The sequence below is a fragment of the Sebastes umbrosus genome, chromosome 14, assembly GCF_015220745.1.
Source record: "Sebastes umbrosus isolate fSebUmb1 chromosome 14, fSebUmb1.pri, whole genome shotgun sequence".
In the NCBI taxonomy this organism is placed as follows: domain Eukaryota; kingdom Metazoa; phylum Chordata; class Actinopteri; order Perciformes; family Sebastidae; genus Sebastes; species Sebastes umbrosus.
Genome location: NC_051282.1, coordinates 29,296,527 through 29,315,132, shown reverse-complemented (window position 1 = coordinate 29,315,132; position 18,606 = coordinate 29,296,527). Strand labels below are relative to the sequence as shown.

The following is an 18,606-nucleotide window of genomic DNA, read 5'->3' as shown; positions in this document are numbered from 1 at the left end:
CAAACCTGCACTACCTGATATTATCCAAGTCTGTTTTTGTCACGTCTCTGTAAAAACCCATTTGTGATTTAAATAAATCTGAGGTTTGGATAGACCTTTTTATTAAAATCACCACAGTAATCAGCAACACATGTAACTTTTCCAAAACTCCACATGAAATTTGTTAATTGGTACAGTCTTGATTAACAGTGTTTTGTGGTTGGTTTTACAGATGGATCCACAGGCCTCCAGGTAGCACGTCACAGTCTGAGTTACATCCATGAGATCGGCAATGGCTGGTTTGGCCAGGTAAGACTGGTTTTCTTTAACCCTCTGAGACCCACAATAGACCCGTTTTAGTCTTTTTTAGGGGGGTACAGGGGATCTTTAGGGGGAGATAGCAGGTCAACAGTAGATGTCACATAGAAGTGGTGTACATCATCTGAAAGCTGTGAAACCTGACGATTAAATTTGAGAAATTAGAAATAAACATGAATTAACCGCATGGTTATTGCCCCAAACTGCATGTGATTATCATAAAGTGGGCATGTCTGTAAAGGGGAGACTCGTGGGTACCCATAGAACCCATTTTCATTCCCATATCTTGAGGTCAGAGGTCAAGGGACCCCTTTGAAAATGGCCATGCCAGTTTTTCCTTGCCAAAATTTAGCCCAACTTTGGAGCGTTATTTAGCCTCCTTCCCGACAAGGTGGTATGACACGGTTGGTACCAATGGATTCCATAGGTTTATAGTTTCATATATCTGTAGCTTCACTTGAACAAGTGAACCTGATAGAGCCTCTAAAAGACAGGAAAGTCAGTTGAGATCACCCGCGATCCCGCGAGTCTCAGAGAAAATAGTAAGGGTAATGTTTGGTTGAATATTTTTATTCTATATGACCTTTAACTAGAGAATGCCGAAGGTGGCTGCTTGCGTCATCTGTGCCACAGGCTGGATGAATTCTCTAAATCTGTTATCACTGACGGTTTATGCACATGTCCCCTTCACCTGTTTTTACTGCCTTTCCTGCGACTCATCTTAAGGTGGATAAGTGTTTATACATGCTCTCCGTATAATCCTCAACCTGACCAATGGAATACTCATCCTTCCCCCTCATTGTTCACATCTGTTGCCTTTCAACCTTTTTTCTCTGCATTTTTTTGCCTCTTTCAACATGTTCAACATGTAGAGACATAATGTCTCTTTTTCCTCTGTACCTTGTTTGGCTTAAAGTGTCCTCATGTATCAACAGGTCCTTCTGAGTGAAATCTACACAGATCCAGGTGGAGCCAGAGTGGTGGTGAAGGAGTTAAAAGCTAATGCAAGTGCCAAGGAGCAGAATGATTTCCTGCAGCAGGGGGATCCATACAGGTAAACGGATTATTATTATTATTATTTCTCAGATGTTTTTAATCAGATGATCTTTAATTCCAATATTTGATTGATTAATGAGAGTATTTTAGATTTCATTACATTTGTAAAAATGAGCGTGTGGAAGGATACGCACACAGTGCAGGTGGACAAAAATAGCGATATGACATCCCTGTAATGTTAGCAGCACCCTCTACCTTTCCTCTCACACACTGCATCCGACTTAATCGCCTCTCAAAATCCTACACCTATTATTTTAAGGTGTTATTTCAAAGCTTAATTAACATCAGTATTAACAGGCTTTGTGTTGTTTTGTCTATACAGAGTGCTGCAGCACCCAAACATCCTCCAATGCCAGGGACAGTGTGTGGAGGCCATTCCCTTCTTGCTCGTCTTTGAGTACTGTGAAATGGTGAGTGGACACTTGGCTCTAGAATCTGGAATATACCATTAAACGCCCTTTTTTAATGTACAAAAAGTTGTTGATTGTTTGTGACTCCAAGAAAAATTGTAGCCAAAATTGATAACATTACGTTCATGTGAATGAAACTATAAAATCTGCAATCTTGTTTTGTAATATTGTGCACAACAGGCAGGCTTTGTGTCCTAGTGTCGAGGGATTGAGAGATGGTTTATTTTCTGCTTCATTAATTGAGAAATCTGAGAATTATCTCATGTCAGTCTGTAAAGCTCACAAATTCATAGGGCAAGCCCCCTTTTAAATACCGGCCAGCAAGCACGCGTAGCTGACCTGCTCTAATGACCATCTGGACTGAAAACCTACTGTCTCAATCCCAAATTAGCCCCCCTGTGTTCATCTAAGCACATTGATGTGACTCAGACTCTATCGTGGCAGCTGATTTATCCCCTGTTTCTCTTCACCTATTCTGGGTGGGCCGGGCCCTCACTGCTGGGAGCTCCCTCCCCTTCCTCCCTTCCTCCCTCCCTCCGTCCCTCCCCTCCTCCTGCCGAAGTCGCATAGCTAGTCTAAGCCTGGGACTTCTCACATTCCCACCTCACCCAGTAAAGCAACAGGCTCCGTTTACGCTCCTCTGGTGTCAGCTCCTCCACCAGTTGCTGTGTTTGTGCATTTTTATGGTTCGCACCTTGTGCATGTTGGAGACTGTCTAGTTCAGTCTAAAGTAAACCAAGCTGTTCCTAAAGAAACCTACAGGTTGCCCAGGTTACCTAAAAATATACGCCACCACCGCATTGGTGTCTGTTTGATTTATCTCAATAGGACAAACCTATCAGATGAGAAGTACAGTAGCTTTTTGCACCATGGAAAACCTGCACATTTTAATGCAATCCAACCTGTAGTAAATACCTTACCTTATTTGAATGCAATCCAACCTTTAGTAGTAAAAACCTTACAGAGAGGCGTTGAATCAACATTTGAGGCTGTAGTTTGTTGTAGTTTATTTACCCCCTTAAGCCAGTTTTACTTCCTGTTTTTTGGTCAACGTTCTCAAACAGAGAATGGGGGTGTGGTTAACAGTCAGATGTAATTCGTTACCATGGCAAACAGATTGCATAATTTTTCAACCCAGTTCAGATGAATTTACTGTTTATCAGACCACAAATGAGACAAGAATTAGCTCAACAACACCGACTCGCTTTCACTCGCTCTCTTCTTCCCCGTCTGTCTGCTGCTGCTGCACCGAGCAGCTGCACTCCGGCCACAGCGCACCGGAGGACGGATAGACATGTTGCAGAGGTCCGCTGTTTGAAATGCAGTTTCAGGACATTTTGAAGGTGCACCGTCGACCAGCTCTCGCCTCGCCTCAGCTCGGACCTGTTAAAGGCCCACAAACCTCTGGTATCGGCTGCTTTCCGTTAATTTATCAGTCATATTCTCGTTTAGCAACAACCTTCTTTTTTTTTTTTTTTTGTACTTTGAGCACAAAATTAAGTTATTTGTCAAAAAACAATTGGCAAACAGTGTGGCTAATCAATTTAGTCAGGAAATGACTCTAATAACTATGGAATATCATAGAAATGCCAAAATATACTGGAGGGGGTCTTTAAATAAGCAACTGTTTGCTAACAAGTGATGATATGTCAATGTTGTGTTAACAATTTGTTTCCGCTGACCCCAAATGAATGCGTCATCAGTCACTCACTCAGTTTACAACCTTTACTTTTCATCTCTATGCGAGTGTCCTGTTGAATCGGATGTCCCACTCTGGCAGATATAATTTATCTGTGTGTGTGTCTGCATGTGAGTTTATCAGACCCAGGTGTGTCTGGTTGGCAAAACGCCACCCACTTACGGCCTGATATCAGGATACAGGATGTACAGAATCTGAATTTTATGTAATGTATTAGTTGTGTGTAAATGTGCAGAGTGGTAGAATATTTTCATTTACGCTCCTTGGATGTTTTGAGCCACATTTTATTTGCTCACAGAAAAAAAAAAAGGAAACGCTTTTCTGCTGTTTAGGTGACACAAACGCTCCGCTCCCCACCCACCTTGCCTTCCCTCTAGTCCGACCTGGTAACATGTCCGGCAGGGTCCAGTTTGGCTCGTCTTACCAGACGTTGCATAACTTTGTCGGGCCGGGGGTATTGTCCAGCTGCCCGGGCCTGGCCGGTGTCCCGGCATTGTGGTCTTTCCCAGCCAGCTCTAGTAACGTTTCTGACAGGAGATGGAAATGAGTCAAAGCGAATGACTTATCACAAGTGTGTGCGAGTCATTAGGGAAGATTGCGTGTGAAGACCAGGTCCTGTTTGTTGAAGGTGATAATGTGTGAGGGGAGCACAACTGAGTGATGTCTATGCTCGTTATCCCGCGCTGGATAAAGAGTTTTGGTGACCTCATCCAAGTGGGATCTTGTCTTACACAATACATGTTTTCTTTCTTTCAGTACATGTTCCATTTACACTATTTAAAAACGTCCAAATGACGCATGAAGCGTTGAACCTGCTTTCATGTTGGATTTAATGTGTAAGTTGACTCGTCTGTGGTCTCTTACTACTTCAGGCCGTGTCAATCATCCCCTAGATGCCCGGAACATGAAATGTGACACTGCAGCTGCGCAGTGGACAAGACGAATCCCAAAACGCCAATATACGTTGACGTTTGACAGCCCGCGCTGATTGACGGTGTTTTTTTCGTCCCGTATCACCCGTGCCGGGTAACCCTGACTCAAAGCATTTTAGACATCAAAATACATCAAGCAACTGGTGCAGGGGGCTGCAGAATGTCACATACCACAGCGTGAGTGACAGCTTCCAATGTACGGATCTCCTGCCTGGTGCCTCGCCAAGACGTTAGTCAGACCCCTCTCTGGTTCAGGGTCTCGGACGTGAGCCAGCTGACTTCTGGCTCTCCAAAGTTGTTGATCTCCTTCATTTATTACGGTCGTTAAGGCAACAATCCCCCCCGATGGAAGTGCTCTTTATGTTACTACTGTCATGGCATTTATTAAGTTATACATTACTGACCATGCTCTGCCTGTAGGCGTGTTGGGCTTTACAATTCACCTTGTGGGTAAAGTTGCCCTTATGTGGCCGGTGTCCTTGTTTATTTCTGGAGGCTGTTATATAAATCATTCTTTAAATCTGTTGGTCACACTCTTTGCCTTGGTGGCTATGAAAAACCATTTTGTGTTCCACCTTTTAAGTGCTTTAACCCTGGATTTCACTCTTACAAGTAAACAAACTGATCAGAATATAGCCTGCTTCTAGTACGGACGACTTAAATAGCTTGAATTATTTCACATAACTCGATCATGTGATGTCGGAGCCAGACATGAATCGGTTCGTCGGGAACTTGGTACATTCTTGTTTATTAACGGGTCAGACACAAGGCCTAATTGTTTTGGCCTCTCACAGTTAACGTTGTTTCATTAACAGCACTGAAACCCAGAACTAATCACCTGCTGCGGAGCCTTCACAAATAAAGACGGGCAGAGGGTATCACTTACCATACATTCAATATAGCTCTTCTGTGAAGACAGCTTCTCAGAGCTGTGTGTGTGTGTGTGTGTGTGTGTGTGTGTGTGTGTGTGGGTGTGGGTGTGTGGGTGTGTGTGTGTGTGTGTGGGTAAATGTGGTCGAGTATGCTGCTTACGTAAGACGACTGATCTAACTTAAGCTGCTTGTAGTGAGATAGCTCCGGGAAAAGAAAACCCTTTGTAAACACACAAACATGCGTACTCAGTAACTGCATGTGATTTGACATTTTTAACAAGAGTGCCTCGTGTATTCTGTGAATCTGGTGTGTGTGTGTGTGTACGCGCAGTATGTTCTTAGTAGCTCATTCCTCAGGGGGAGCTCCGTTCTGCTCCAACTCTGATGATCTCAAAAGCACACATAACATTAAAGGTGCAGTGTTTAGGATTTGGCGACATCTAGTGGTGTGGTTGGAGATTGCAGCCAACTGAGTACCCCTCCTCTCACTCCTCCCTTTACAAGACTGCGGTAACGCGAGCCGCCGAGTGCAAAACCGTGGTAACGCCGTTCACCTCGCTCGGAGGTCATCCTTACCATAATGACACAACTTTAGGAACAACGGAAGTCAGACGGCGGCAGGCGGTACCACGGTTTAGCACTCTGCGACTCACGTTATCGCAGTTTCACAAGCGTGTCGGAGATCTACGGTGGCCTTCAGGTAACGTAAAAAAGGTGAAAGGCTCTCTCTAGATCCAGTGTTTCATTTGTCGGTTGTGTGCTACTGTGGAAACAAAGTGGTGCAACATGGCGGAGTCAGTGAAGAGGACACGCGTCCCTATGTAGATATGAAGGGCTCATTCTAAAGCTTTGTTTATACTTGCGTGATACACCGCGGCGCGGGCCTCCGTAGACGACTACGAGCATGCACAGAGGCGTTTATGCTCAGCGCGTTCGTCCTTCGTTGCAATATGCCCTGAAACGCCAGGAGGCGTCCAAAACAGAATATTCTGTGGATAAGCAAGAAGTCAACGATAGTTACCGGAAATGAAAAGGAAAAGTCAAGTAAACACTAAACTCCGACGTACTGTACGTATTAAAATAATAAATCGTTACACCAGTAACTTGGTAAAAAATCAAAAAGTATAAACCTTTTTTAATGCATTGGTCAAAATGTATGTATAATGCTGACATGTTTATGTACATGTATGTAAACATACAGAATAGAATTGAAAAGCTCGGATCCATTGTCAGTGATATCCGCTCCAGCTATATGAGTCAGTATCGGCCCGATATCCAATCCGGTATCGGTGCATCCCTAGTTCCAGATGTACTTTCGTATATTCTGTCATAGCGCTGTGATCAATCACGCTGGTGAGCTACATTCTAACATAAGACTCAATATCTCCCTCTGTATGCCTGTGTCTGTTTATGATGTCGGGGTGTGATTAACCAACTCTCAGTTCCTTGTCCTGCTACCCTCACGGGACCCCTTGTTGTTTTTCTCTCCTCCTCCCAAGGGCTCCGAAACCCAACCAGACACAACCCCGTTTATTTCACCGTCCCGAGCTGAACTCTTTTATTTATAAATCTCTGTGACACAGCATAGAGGTCCATTAAATAGCGTTACCCTTATTTGGTCCTCTCACACATCCGCAGTGAGAAGTGCTGAGGAGACAGGAACAGCAGAGCCTACTGCCCCCGTGTGGCGGTCTCTGCACGATGCAGTTTAACTAGCACGGCTTGTCCAAGTCCTCCTTTAATACAAATATGATGCTGCTGGATTTATTGAATGTTTCTGTTTGATTTCAGTGAGCTAATACAGCTGTGTTTGTGTGTTTGTGTATGTTTGCAGGGGGATCTGCGGGGCTATCTGTCTCAGCAGGATTGGATGTTCAGAAACGCTGAGTTGCTGCAGCTGCAGAGGATGGCCTGTGAAATTGCTGCCGGCGTCACTCACCTTCACAAACACAACTTCCTGCACAGGTAGCACTTCACTTGAGCAAGCTCACAGGTTTTTTAAACCCACTTAGCTAAGCATTGTGTCTCTGTTTGCCTGTGTAAGAATACAGCTGCTGTTTACGGTAACGCTCACTCTCTCAACATTGCGATCACATGTTTTAATTACGACCTCTACTCACAGACGATTTACATTTTTCACTGAGCCAACATTTTGTATTTTTCTGCCGCAGTTTAATTTATTAGATTAGTAGTTCTTAATGAAATAGATAATTAAGACGTAGTTCTCTTTACACTTTTAATACAGAAAGAAATAACTGAAATTGGCTGAAATTTCATATAACATTAGACAAATATTGCATCTTGGTCAACACATAAAACACACATTGCTTTCTTAAATGTTTGGATTAAAACATACTAATACAATTTCACTGTTTTACTGCGCACGGTGTTTGATGTAACTTGACACAAAGCTCATAAAAACTGATTGTAAAGACTTGGGTCAACTGTTAGTTTTACTTTAGTGCTTACTGTCCAACCAGTCTCAGGAGTACCAGTGTTCTCCAAAAAAGGTGTGTACAGCAGAGAGGCCGCGTTTCATTTTCATTTTTACCCCAGCGGATACTGGATTTTCTGGCCGCTAGCAGCCAGCGAGGAACAGGGGGGTGTCGGGAACGTGTGGCTTCGGGGGGAAACATACGACGCTCGGCTCATCTCATCAGCTCTCTTTTGCATGCTCAGAATAAGCTCAGAATAAGCTCGGGGGGTTCCAATTACACAGCTCCCATGCATTGCCACAGTGTCAGCTGTCCGCTGCCAGAGGGATATGATGATTCTGCTCTTTGCATGTAAAAGGATAGCCTCATATTGGGCGTTGTGTTTTTAATCCTTGTTACAACTCAAAAGGGAGTTCTAACAAGCATCCCTCCATGTGGACCAATTTCATTTGCAATCGTTAAAATATTTCTGTGGCACTTTTTTGTTTAAAGGGCCTCAAAATAAAAAGGTTGAGCAAGCTGAATGATCAGTGAAGCCACATGCTGGCAAAACTGATCGAGATGTGATTGACGGTGCGGCGCCACAGACAAAAAAACCCACCTCAGGGGCAAGTGCTGTGTGGGCTGATAATCCAAAGAAGCTTTGCAATCATGCAAAGGGGGAGAACGTTGCCGCAAAACATCAGAATATAATCTCATTCATAAACTGTGAAAGGAGGTTTTTCTTTTACGGTAGTGATTGCTCTACTTATATTTTCAGTACAAGCACTGCCAAGGTTGTCTTTGGAGGAGATCACCGCCACCGCGCCACGTATCAGCCTTGTAGGGCTAAGATGTTGGGCCCATTTCCTTACTGTATGTCAGGCCCTCAGCCAACAGCAGGGGGACATGGGGACAGGGGGATAGCGGGACAGGGGACCGGAGAGTTTAAAATAAATCTCCATTTATCTTCCAGAGGTTTCAGTGGGGCTGACAGCCGCTGGGCCTCATGTACACGCAAGAACACTGGTGTCAGCAGTGTTTGTTGTTAGGTGGGTAAAAGCGACTTGGAACTTGCGCACAGGGAATGACGCGGAGGCTGAAGGGAAACCAAAGCCTGCCTCGTCTTTTAAATGTGAATTAACCACCATATGTCCTGCTTAATGTGCAGAGGGAGCTTTTTACGCCCTCTCCTGGCAGCTTCACAAAACGTTTCTGTTGTTCTGTTTCCCTCCAGAAACTATATCCTGCGTGCTGTATACACGAGTCAGGAATAGCCTCTGTATGAGTGTTGTTGCAAGGTGAAGACAAATGACAGAAGTGTTTCTTATAGTTGCCAAAGTCATTTGCTTGCCAGACTCCTTCGCCCTTGTTTACTTGTGAAGTAATCTTAAGGTTAAAGGGAGATTCCTTGTTGATCTTGACACGATTGATTTTGTATTCAAGTGTTTTAACTTTGCTTTATAAACACTAAATAACAATGCACAGGCTCCACATAACTGGCAAGAACAAGCACCAGCTGCATATATTCATTCCAGCGATGGTCACAAACCTGCGAACTTCATAATCTGGTCATTTTGTAAAGTATCTAATCTATCCAGATGTGTCATGCTGATGTTGTTCTCTATGCTCTCTCACAGTGATTTGGCCCTGAGGAACTGCTACCTGACTGGAGATCTCACAGTCAAAGTGGGGGACTATGGAATCGGGCCCTACAGATACAAAGTAAGCAGAAACCTCAATTTAAATGTATTTTCCGCATAGAAATGTTGTTAATTACTGTATGGAACTGCATATCCTTCACCAGGAGCCGGTTACACAGAGATACTGTACATTAGACTGGGTTATTGACTAAGACCAGTTATAGTTTTACTCCTTAACAGGGTTGGGTGATCATTTCTATTTTCATATCGTCTAGTCGTGATTACTCAAGATCGCCGATAGGCAGGGGGTCATGGGAGGACGACGGGGTGGGGGAGTTAATCACAGCACGCCAGTCTGACTTTCTGCAAGAAGTACAGTTAAAGTTATGTGAATAAACATTTATAAAGGAGAGTGAGCATTTCATTTAAAATATTTAAACATGAAACAATTTATTTAACAGCAATGACTCCCCTATTCAAACAACAGGTCCCTTTTTAAAAGTCTCTGTGCTTGGATTCAGATTCAGACTCAGATTCAGACAACTTTATTGATCCCAAGAAGGGCAATTCAATTCACAGCTTACCCCAACACAAACACAGCAGGTAAAGGACAGCAGATAAGTTAATAAAATATAATAAATAGCAGTAAAAAGAGAAAACAAATAGATAATAAATAGAAATTGTTACATGATTTATCATGTAAGGGAATTGTCAATAAAAATTTTACATGAAATGACTACTGTCTGAGTTTAATAACCTGATAGCAGAAGGAATACAAGATTATTTTGGTGTGACAATATCGCAGCATCATGTTCCGTTTAACGTTATTATCTTAAATATTACAATCCAAATCATATCCATAATGTTAACTACTCCATATGGAGCACAGAGCAAATGTTTGGTGAGCAGGCACATGGAGAACGGTGTCAGATCCACGGAAGAGAGACGGCAAACTGGTTTGTAATTAAGGATTTAAAATTCACTCATGCTATGAATGCACAGTAGGGCAGCAGATACTTTACTGGATGTGTAGTGTTTTCCACTTTGGATTTAACATGTGAGGGTGCAGGTCGTATCCACGCGGTTTTCTACTTTTTCGTTTCGACTCGCTGTGGTTTGCTTTGGTTGATGGATACGGAATGGATATGACGTCATGTTACTCAGACTACAACAAAAAAAGCGGTAACTTCCTTCCACATTAACTCAAATGAAGCAAATATATCGATTCTGGCATTAAAAAAATCAATTTCAAAATCGTAAAAAAAAAAAAAATCGCGATACATAGGTGAATGGATTTTTTTCCCACCTCTGATCTCTACACTTGGATATGATGGATAAGAGCTACTCCACTTGCAGCCAGCTCCAGATGACCTCACAGAAGATAAATCTGTTTCATCGTAGGCTGTGCAGGTGTTTGGCGTGTTTCAGTGAAGAATGGAGATCGTCTTCTCATGCAACCGGACCCGCTGCATGTGTCCCAAGGCAGTTCCGTCTGCTGCATTCCTTAAATACTGCTGAACCGTCAGTTTGGCTGTCCGAATTTAATACTCATAAGATAAGGTCACCCATTGAATCTATTTCTGTAAGGAAAGGAAGAGTGCACTGCCTCAATGAGAGACATTAAACAGTCAATGCTTTGTTTCATGAGCTGCTGTTTGCACAATTATTTCCCCCCCTAAAAGTTACAGTTAGTAAAAGTATTAAACACCGTGTGTGACTGAATGTTTTCTTAATGTTACTATAGGAGGATTACATCATCACCGAAGATGATGTGTTTGCACCCCTTCGCTGGTTGGCTCCTGAGCTGGTGGGCGAGCGCCATGGGGGTGTGATTACCATGGAGCAGACCAAGCCCAGTAATGTGTGGTAGGTACCAGACTGCAGCTTTTCACTGACACTAGAGGACATTTAAAAAAACAAACAAAACATAACTCATAATGACTGTGAGTGAACCTGAATGTAATCCAAAATGTATTTTAATCTTTTCATTAAATAATGTTATGTATACAAGACACGTGAACCATATTTGAAGACAATAAGTTGCTGGGAAAACAAGCCATTCCTGCAAATACAAGAGCTTGTAAATCACAAACAATCTGGATCATTTCCAAAAGAGGAGAAAAAAAGACACTGACACTGCACCAACTAAGCATCTCTCCACACGGCACAGTCTTTACAGCCCCTCCCTGACTTCATGACTCATTACCCAAATGCTTTCCGGTCATTAATTGCAGACTTACGTAAGATTTTTGTCCTAATAGCCAGATAAAAATATGTTCATAATGTTCCCCAACTTGTTTAAATTTGGCTCTTGCTATCATCGCTGCCTCATGAATCATGTAATGTATTCATATAGCCGTTCTGTTTTCGTGGGTTTGGCTATTCATAACAGCTCACTTCATGAAATGTTATGGTTTTGGGTCAAGAGGTCAAGGTCTTTCGCTGTGTGCGCACGATAACTTTTGTCCTGCGGTGAATTCCAACAGCTATTTTCTCCTCGATTGTCCGTAGGGCCTTGGGGGTCACGTTGTGGGAGCTCTTTGAGAACGCCACTCAGCCGTACCCCCATCTGTCTGACCGGGAGGTTCTCAATCATGTCATCAAGGAGCAACAAGTGAAACTCTTCAAGCCACAGCTAGATCTTCCTTATTCCGACAGATGGTGAGATGTCTATTAGAACAAATTACAAACAAATAGTATTGTAAAATAAAAGATGTTAGTAGTATTGTGTAAATCAGGTTTTAATTGGCCATTAAATATGTATCTTATCTGAAAAAGCGATTTCCCCTGTATCTGCAGGCACGAGGTCCTGCAGTTCTGCTGGCTGTCTCCAGACAAGCGGGCCACGGCAGAGGAAGTGCACCGTTTGCTCATCTACCTGCGCATGCAAGGCCAGAAGGACATAGAGGAAGACTTTGATCAACGCTGGGACGCTCTGAAGCCCAACCCCACCGCGCGGCAGACCACCGTCAGCCACTCCTCTTACCCAATCTTGGAACAGTTCGCCGACGACGCCCTGCGACAAGAGATCGACGAAGTTCTCACCGTCACCGAAACGAGCAAAGGTCTCAGCTTTGAGTACGTTTGGGAGGCGGCCAAGCACGACCACTACGACGGCAGCCACGCGCGTTCGGGCATGGACACCACGTTGAACTATCACAGCATGTTCTTTCCCGTTTCCAGTGAAGACATCCGGGCCCGTTTCCCCGATACGGCAGCCAGAGCGGCGGGCGCAGAGAGTGGCAACACTCCTTCAGGGATCCCCGGGATTGTACCAGTGTTTGATGCACAGAAGCCGTCTAATGGAAATGAATATTACATCCAACTAGAAGAACAAGGGGAGAGCACCGTCGGGGAAGATGGGAACGGAGGGCAAGACATGGACTTCAGTTCAGGCCGGCAAGACTTTGTCGTTCTCCAAGATGTCCGTCTGGATGAGTCCAGCACCGATGCTGATTTTTTCCACCAAAGTATCGACTCCAAGGATTCCTATTTACCAGACAGCCACATCTGGTCGTCCCTGGAGAATGACAGTCCATACCACACCAACATTTTCACCGAAGGGGGGTCCAAGCAGGAGGACTCTCCTTCCTGGAGGCGGAGTTTTATGGAGCTTCCAGAGCGCAACGGCAACCCTTTCCACGGAGGTGCACCTTTAGTGGTCCAGGAGGCGGACACAGATAAAAACAATGGGGATTCTTTTTTAGGGGATTGTTCAGAAGCCCCTCACCTGGTGGACTCTGTGGACGTGGAGGGGGAGATCACAGACATGAAGAGGCTTCTGAACACTGAGAAACTAGCTGACAACTTTATGTTTCTCAAAGACGGGAACCTGATGAAAGACGGATCGAGCTTCTCAAGTCCACAGGAGAACTTTCTTCTACCTGGCCGTGCCCACGAACCGGAGGAAAGATTCAAAATGAGTTCTTGGGACAACCTCGAGAATTTAGGCAATTTACTCGCAGCAGACAATTATTTAAAACCTTCAGCAAGTAGCACATCCTCAAGACAGGACCTTTTAGACTCTCCAAGTACCAGCTTGGGCGAGTTATCCCCGTCTCCTGTAGAAAATAAAACACTGGTGCCTTTCATTACAGTGGTCACAGAAGATAACACAAGCAACCAGCTGCCAGTTAGAAATAGCTCTTCCACCGAAGACCTCGGTCTACTGCAATCCTCGGACAGAGGTGTAGACTCTGGTTTCGATTCTACCTCAGAGAGGTTTGAGGTTATCATCAGTCAGACTGATGGCCGCGCCCCCGCGTTCTCTGAAAGTGCCACGACAGACTCAATGTGCACAGATGCCAAAATCCCCAGCCTTGAAGATGACCTTGGAACCTCAAAGGATAATGCCCAGCCCGTAGGAAGTAAAGCGCCTGAAAACCTGCACCTCCAAGCGTTGTCCTCAGACAACGGACACGGCGAAGACCTCACCAGCAACGATCTGCTGAGTGAACTCATCGAGGATGCGGATATAGAACTGGAAACCACTCTGTCTGACCACGAGGAGTCCTCTATGGATACTGACGGGCGCCCTGTCGTCAGATCTTCTCTATTGGTCTCTGGGCCGTCTTTGGACCAGATCAGCCAGGACAGTTTGCTGGAAGACAGCATGTCCACCACTCTACCGACTGTAGATAATTCAGCCGAGACGCCAGACTCTTTAGACTCTCTCGACATCCACAGGCTCGGCGAGCAAGGTGAAGAGCTGAGCGCTCAACTGGCCCAAAACAAACTCCAGCCTCCGTACAAAATATCAGACAGCGGGTACGAGACGGAGAACCTGGAGTCTCCCGAGTGGAACTCGCAGCCCAACGTTAAAGACCAATCCCCTGTAAAAAACGGCATGAGCGTCGCCAAAGAAGAGGAGGAGACGGAGGAGCTTGCAGCTGCCACAAATCTGGTTCCACCTGAAATCATCATCTCCGAAGTAGAGGGCGTGCTGGACGCTCACAGCGAGGAGGACACCAGCGAGGACCAGCAGCCAGATCCTGCAGCTCCCGCCGAGGAGCCACACATGGGCAGTAATTACAGAGACTCGGCCTACTTCTCAGACAACGAATCAGAACCTGAGAAGAAGTCTGAGGAAACGGTCGCGGGAGCTTCTGGTGAGGTCACGTGGCTGAGGAGCTCTACGGAGGTGGTCGGCGTGGCCGCTGGAGGTCCAGCACTGGAGGAGGAGAGAGATGTAGATTCTTCATTTTCTCAACAAGAGTCTTCTGAAGCTGATGGAGAAACACCCGCGCCCACATTACAGGAGGCAGATTTAGATATCGCAGAGCAGCGCGAGAAGGAGGCGACGGAGTCTACCGACAGTCATGATGAAGACAAACCAGAGTCATTCATCACATCTCCTGATCAACCCGTCCCGTCAGAAGATCTGGAAACTCCACCTCCTTCTGTTGCTCCATCTCCGTCGAAGCCGGCGCAGGAGAGCTCAGGTCACGCTAAACTAACCCGGACCTACGCCAGCGATGTCCATAAAATAAGAGAGCCGGACGTGGAGGGGCGTTACCTGGCGAGGCGGGAAGCCTCGGGTTTAGACGGACACGAGGACGGCGTGGACGCGGACGAGGAGGACGAGAACAGCGACGACTCCGACGACGACGTCCGCGGGTACCAGCTGCACAGCTCCAGCTCAGACAGCGAGGACGACGCCGTGCACCCGGTGCCGCTTATTGTCTCAGATGACAGCAGCTCAAGGAATCTGAAGAGCTTGTTGAAACCCACCACGCTGAACGTCCAGGCGTCGTCGGCGTTCCCGCTTCCTGCGAGGCTCAGTGCAGATAACTCCAGAAGAGCTGTGTCTTTCTTTGATGATGTCACTGTCTACCTGTTTGACCAGGTACACTATTTTGTTGTTCATTGCCAGAGTTCTTATCGGTGTAACTAGTAAGACACTTTGTGTAATTAAAATCCATCTCATTGTGCTGTAGGAGACTCCCACCAAGGAACTGGGTGACCACTCCTCAGGCTCACACAATCAGGCGCCGGAGTTCAGCAGCCCAGCGCCCACTGCCAGCTACCTGAACCGGTTCGCCAATTCTGAAAGCTCCACCGACGAAGAAGGTAATGATGAAACCCATTAAATGTATGCAGCTGCTGAAAATGCTCTTTTTCCATCACACGCCCTGATGCGTTCATTACATCCCTGCAGGTGGTGGTTTTGAGTGGGATGACGACTTCTCCCCCACACCCTCCTTCCTGCCCAAGACGGATAATGACCCCTCATCGAAGACAATGTCCTCATCTGCAGCGTCTCGCTTCTCCTCTCCGCCGTCTGCGGCGGGGCGCGTGCTGGAGCCCAGCTGGAGCGGCTCCTCCAACTACTCCCGGTTCTCCATCTCACCGGCCAGCATCGCAAGCTTCTCCATCACACACCTCACTGACTCCGACATCGAACAAGGAGGTAAGCTGAGCATGCAGTCGCACCAAACCTCTATGTTCTTAACCCCGTGAGAGCTACATGGGCGATCCTGACTGACTTTATTGTCTTTCAGAGGCTCTAGTGGATTCAGTTTTAGGGCTAGAGTGAAGCTACAGATATCATATGAAACTAGAAAACCTAAGGAATGTCATGCTACCGTGTCGGGAAGGAGGCTAAATAATGCTCCAAAGTTGGGCTAAATTTTGGCAAGGAAAAACTGTCATGGCCATTTTCAAAAGGCTCCCTTGACCTTTGACCTCCAGATATGTGAATGAAAATGGGTTCTATGGGTCCATGACTCTCCCCTTTACAGACATGCCCACTTTATGATAATCACATGCAGTTTTATGCATGCAGTATAAATGTGTTATTTTCCCCTATTCTAAAATGATGTGTTTGAATATTTCTGCATACTGGGGTCCCTAAACAGTCTTGAATTACATAAATTGGGTCTCACTGTAAAGCTGAGACTCTTGTGGATCCAATGAGCCCAACTGTATTCATGTGTGATCATGTTAGTCCCCATAGGAGTGAGACCAACTTTTGAAATTTGACCTCACTGTATAAAATGACCTGTGGTGACCTCTAGGATAATCACAGTACATTTACATGTACCACGCTCCTTATAATAATATGAAATAGTCATGTTCATCAATCAGTTGAACTCATGTTTAAACTCTTCTTTTTGTTTTTTGTTCACCCCAGGAAGCAGTGAAGACGGAGAAAAGGACTAGTGTGATGTATTAATCGTCACACACTACTGAAAGATGAACCCATACTCGCACTTTTTGGAAACCCAGAACGGCTGAATAAGGACAAAATGACGCGGCGAACCGTGGACGCTTCTCTCAGGCAGAACTGCTCTTTTTCCTTACGTGGAGATCGGCCACGAGAACAACGACTTTTTCAGCAAATAAGACAAGACGAGGCCTCGGCTCCGGTCTGGGCCACATCACCTCTCCGGCTACATCAGTGTGTGTGATTTCAGTTTCAGTGCAATTCCACTTTTGGGGAAAAAAAAGAAAAAAAAGGTTTCTAAATGTTTGCTTTAAAGACTCATTCCAGGTGTTTGGCTGCTTTATTTTTGTTGTGTGTCGAAGTGCACTCATTTTCCAGGACTTTCGCATCACCAAAAAAAAAAAAAAACAGACTTTTTATGCTCTGAATTCAACACACTGGGCTGGCATCACTACAGCCAAATAGGAATAAGCTCTTTGATTTGAGCAGACCTACAACTGAAGCTTTGTTCTCTTAACTTTGTTCATTTTTTGCTCCTTCATGTTGTGCGATTATTTCAGTGGTTGCCTCTTTTGGAAGAATGATTTGTTGTTTTTTCGTAACCTCTCGTCGGGTGTTAAGTCTCCTTGTTGGAGAGAAGCTATGTGCGGTATCCTTCTGTAGCAGCATTTGAATAAGAAGGGTTGACAAAAACTAAAAGCCCCTCATCTACAGAGTTCCTTTATTTGTTTGAAAGGAACATTTACAAGAAGTAGTTTCATATTTGTGAGACAGTAAGACTGGTTGGTGGCATTAGACACAGACTGACATATTATTCCTCACAAAGGTGAGAGGGAAAACTCAAAGACAAGTTATTCACTTTGTAACGCTTCAATTGATGCTCTGAAATGTGCAGGAAGTTTGCTCGGACGGTCGTGACTACTCGTCGCCGGGTCTTATCGCGGTGCCTGTGATGCTGTGAAGACAGCTGCACTCCTCCGTTCACCGTCACTACAGAGTTTAAAATCACTACAGAGTTTAAAATCACTACATTTAGTGAGATTGTGTAAAAAAAAAAAAAAAAAAAATGAAAAGTGGGAGATTTTATTTTTAAATGTCAGAATGAAGAAATGTTAATGAGCTGTTTGTAAACAAATGTGCAATGAATTTCATTGATTAGTTGAGATTTGAGTAACTTGCAGGGACTTAAAGCATCACAAAAACTCACTACTAGAACAAAAACAACAACACTACTGCTTTTATCAGCGTCCTGGACACAGATGTCTGCCTTTTTTTTTTTTTTTTAAACTTTGTGTCAAACTTAACGAACCCGTTCAGACGTCAATTTCCTCCTTAAGGATCCCTCGTTCCAGTTTTTTGAGCATTTCGTCATTGTATCTTATCATTTGCGGGCCACGCGTCAGTCCGGTAGCTGTACGGGGTCCGTATCAGTTTCTGTACAGAAGCATAATAACCATATGCTTTTCCCTCCAAGGTTTCCATGTACAGCTCCAGTTCTTTGAAACTGTAGGTTATACAGTTACTGTGTGGTTCTTCAAACACCTTAAAGATTTCGTCACAGATGACCTGATGAACTTCACCTGTAGTAGATAACATCCGTCTCCTCCCCGCCCCCATACAGAAGGCACTGTTCCCTAGATGATGTTAACCTCTGTTTAAAAACCAGCAGCCCGTGCTTCAGTTAAACTTGAACATTTATTTAAGGAAAACCTTGTTTTATTTGACTACAGTATACATTTGCTTAATCTTGCACATTTGAGAAATGTAACTTAATGTTGAACTGTACTGATGTATGTAAATGTAAATTTCTTTTTTTTTTCTTTTCTTTGTCTGTAAATGGGAAATGATGTAATGATGAGTTTTAGGTATGAGGTTTCATTTTGTAACTTAAAGGCTGAAGTTTGATCAGAGGAAACATATCACCGCCGTCGGCTAAAAAAGCAGTTAAATTAAGACACAAAAAGCAGATGTGAATTCATTCTGTCCTTTAAACTTGTAGATTTTAAAAAAATATTTTTACTTCATATTTATCATGCTTAGTGTAATTGAATGAAATGTTTATAATTACATTGTTTAATATGAAAATAAATGCAAATGAACTTCTAATTAGGGTCTTAT

The 18,606-nt window shown here is 44.5% G+C and overlaps 1 protein-coding gene across 1 annotated transcript in view; it reads left to right on the top strand.

Annotated features, from left to right (window-relative positions):
- The window catches only part of lmtk2 (lemur tyrosine kinase 2), a 30,310-nt gene extending 12,090 nt beyond the window's left edge, over positions 1 to 18,220 (top strand). The window contains exons 4-14 of the mRNA XM_037792406.1: positions 212 to 288; positions 1,233 to 1,351; positions 1,676 to 1,763; positions 7,101 to 7,231; positions 9,321 to 9,405; positions 11,068 to 11,189; positions 11,835 to 11,984; positions 12,123 to 15,168; positions 15,260 to 15,392; positions 15,481 to 15,732; positions 16,456 to 18,220. Coding sequence (XP_037648334.1) covers positions 212 to 288; positions 1,233 to 1,351; positions 1,676 to 1,763; positions 7,101 to 7,231; positions 9,321 to 9,405; positions 11,068 to 11,189; positions 11,835 to 11,984; positions 12,123 to 15,168; positions 15,260 to 15,392; positions 15,481 to 15,732; positions 16,456 to 16,484 — 4,232 coding nt within the window. The 3' untranslated portion in view covers positions 16,485 to 18,220. The remainder of the gene's footprint in view (positions 1 to 211; positions 289 to 1,232; positions 1,352 to 1,675; positions 1,764 to 7,100; positions 7,232 to 9,320; positions 9,406 to 11,067; positions 11,190 to 11,834; positions 11,985 to 12,122; positions 15,169 to 15,259; positions 15,393 to 15,480; positions 15,733 to 16,455) is intronic.
- Positions 18,221 to 18,606: the final 386 nt, after the last annotated feature.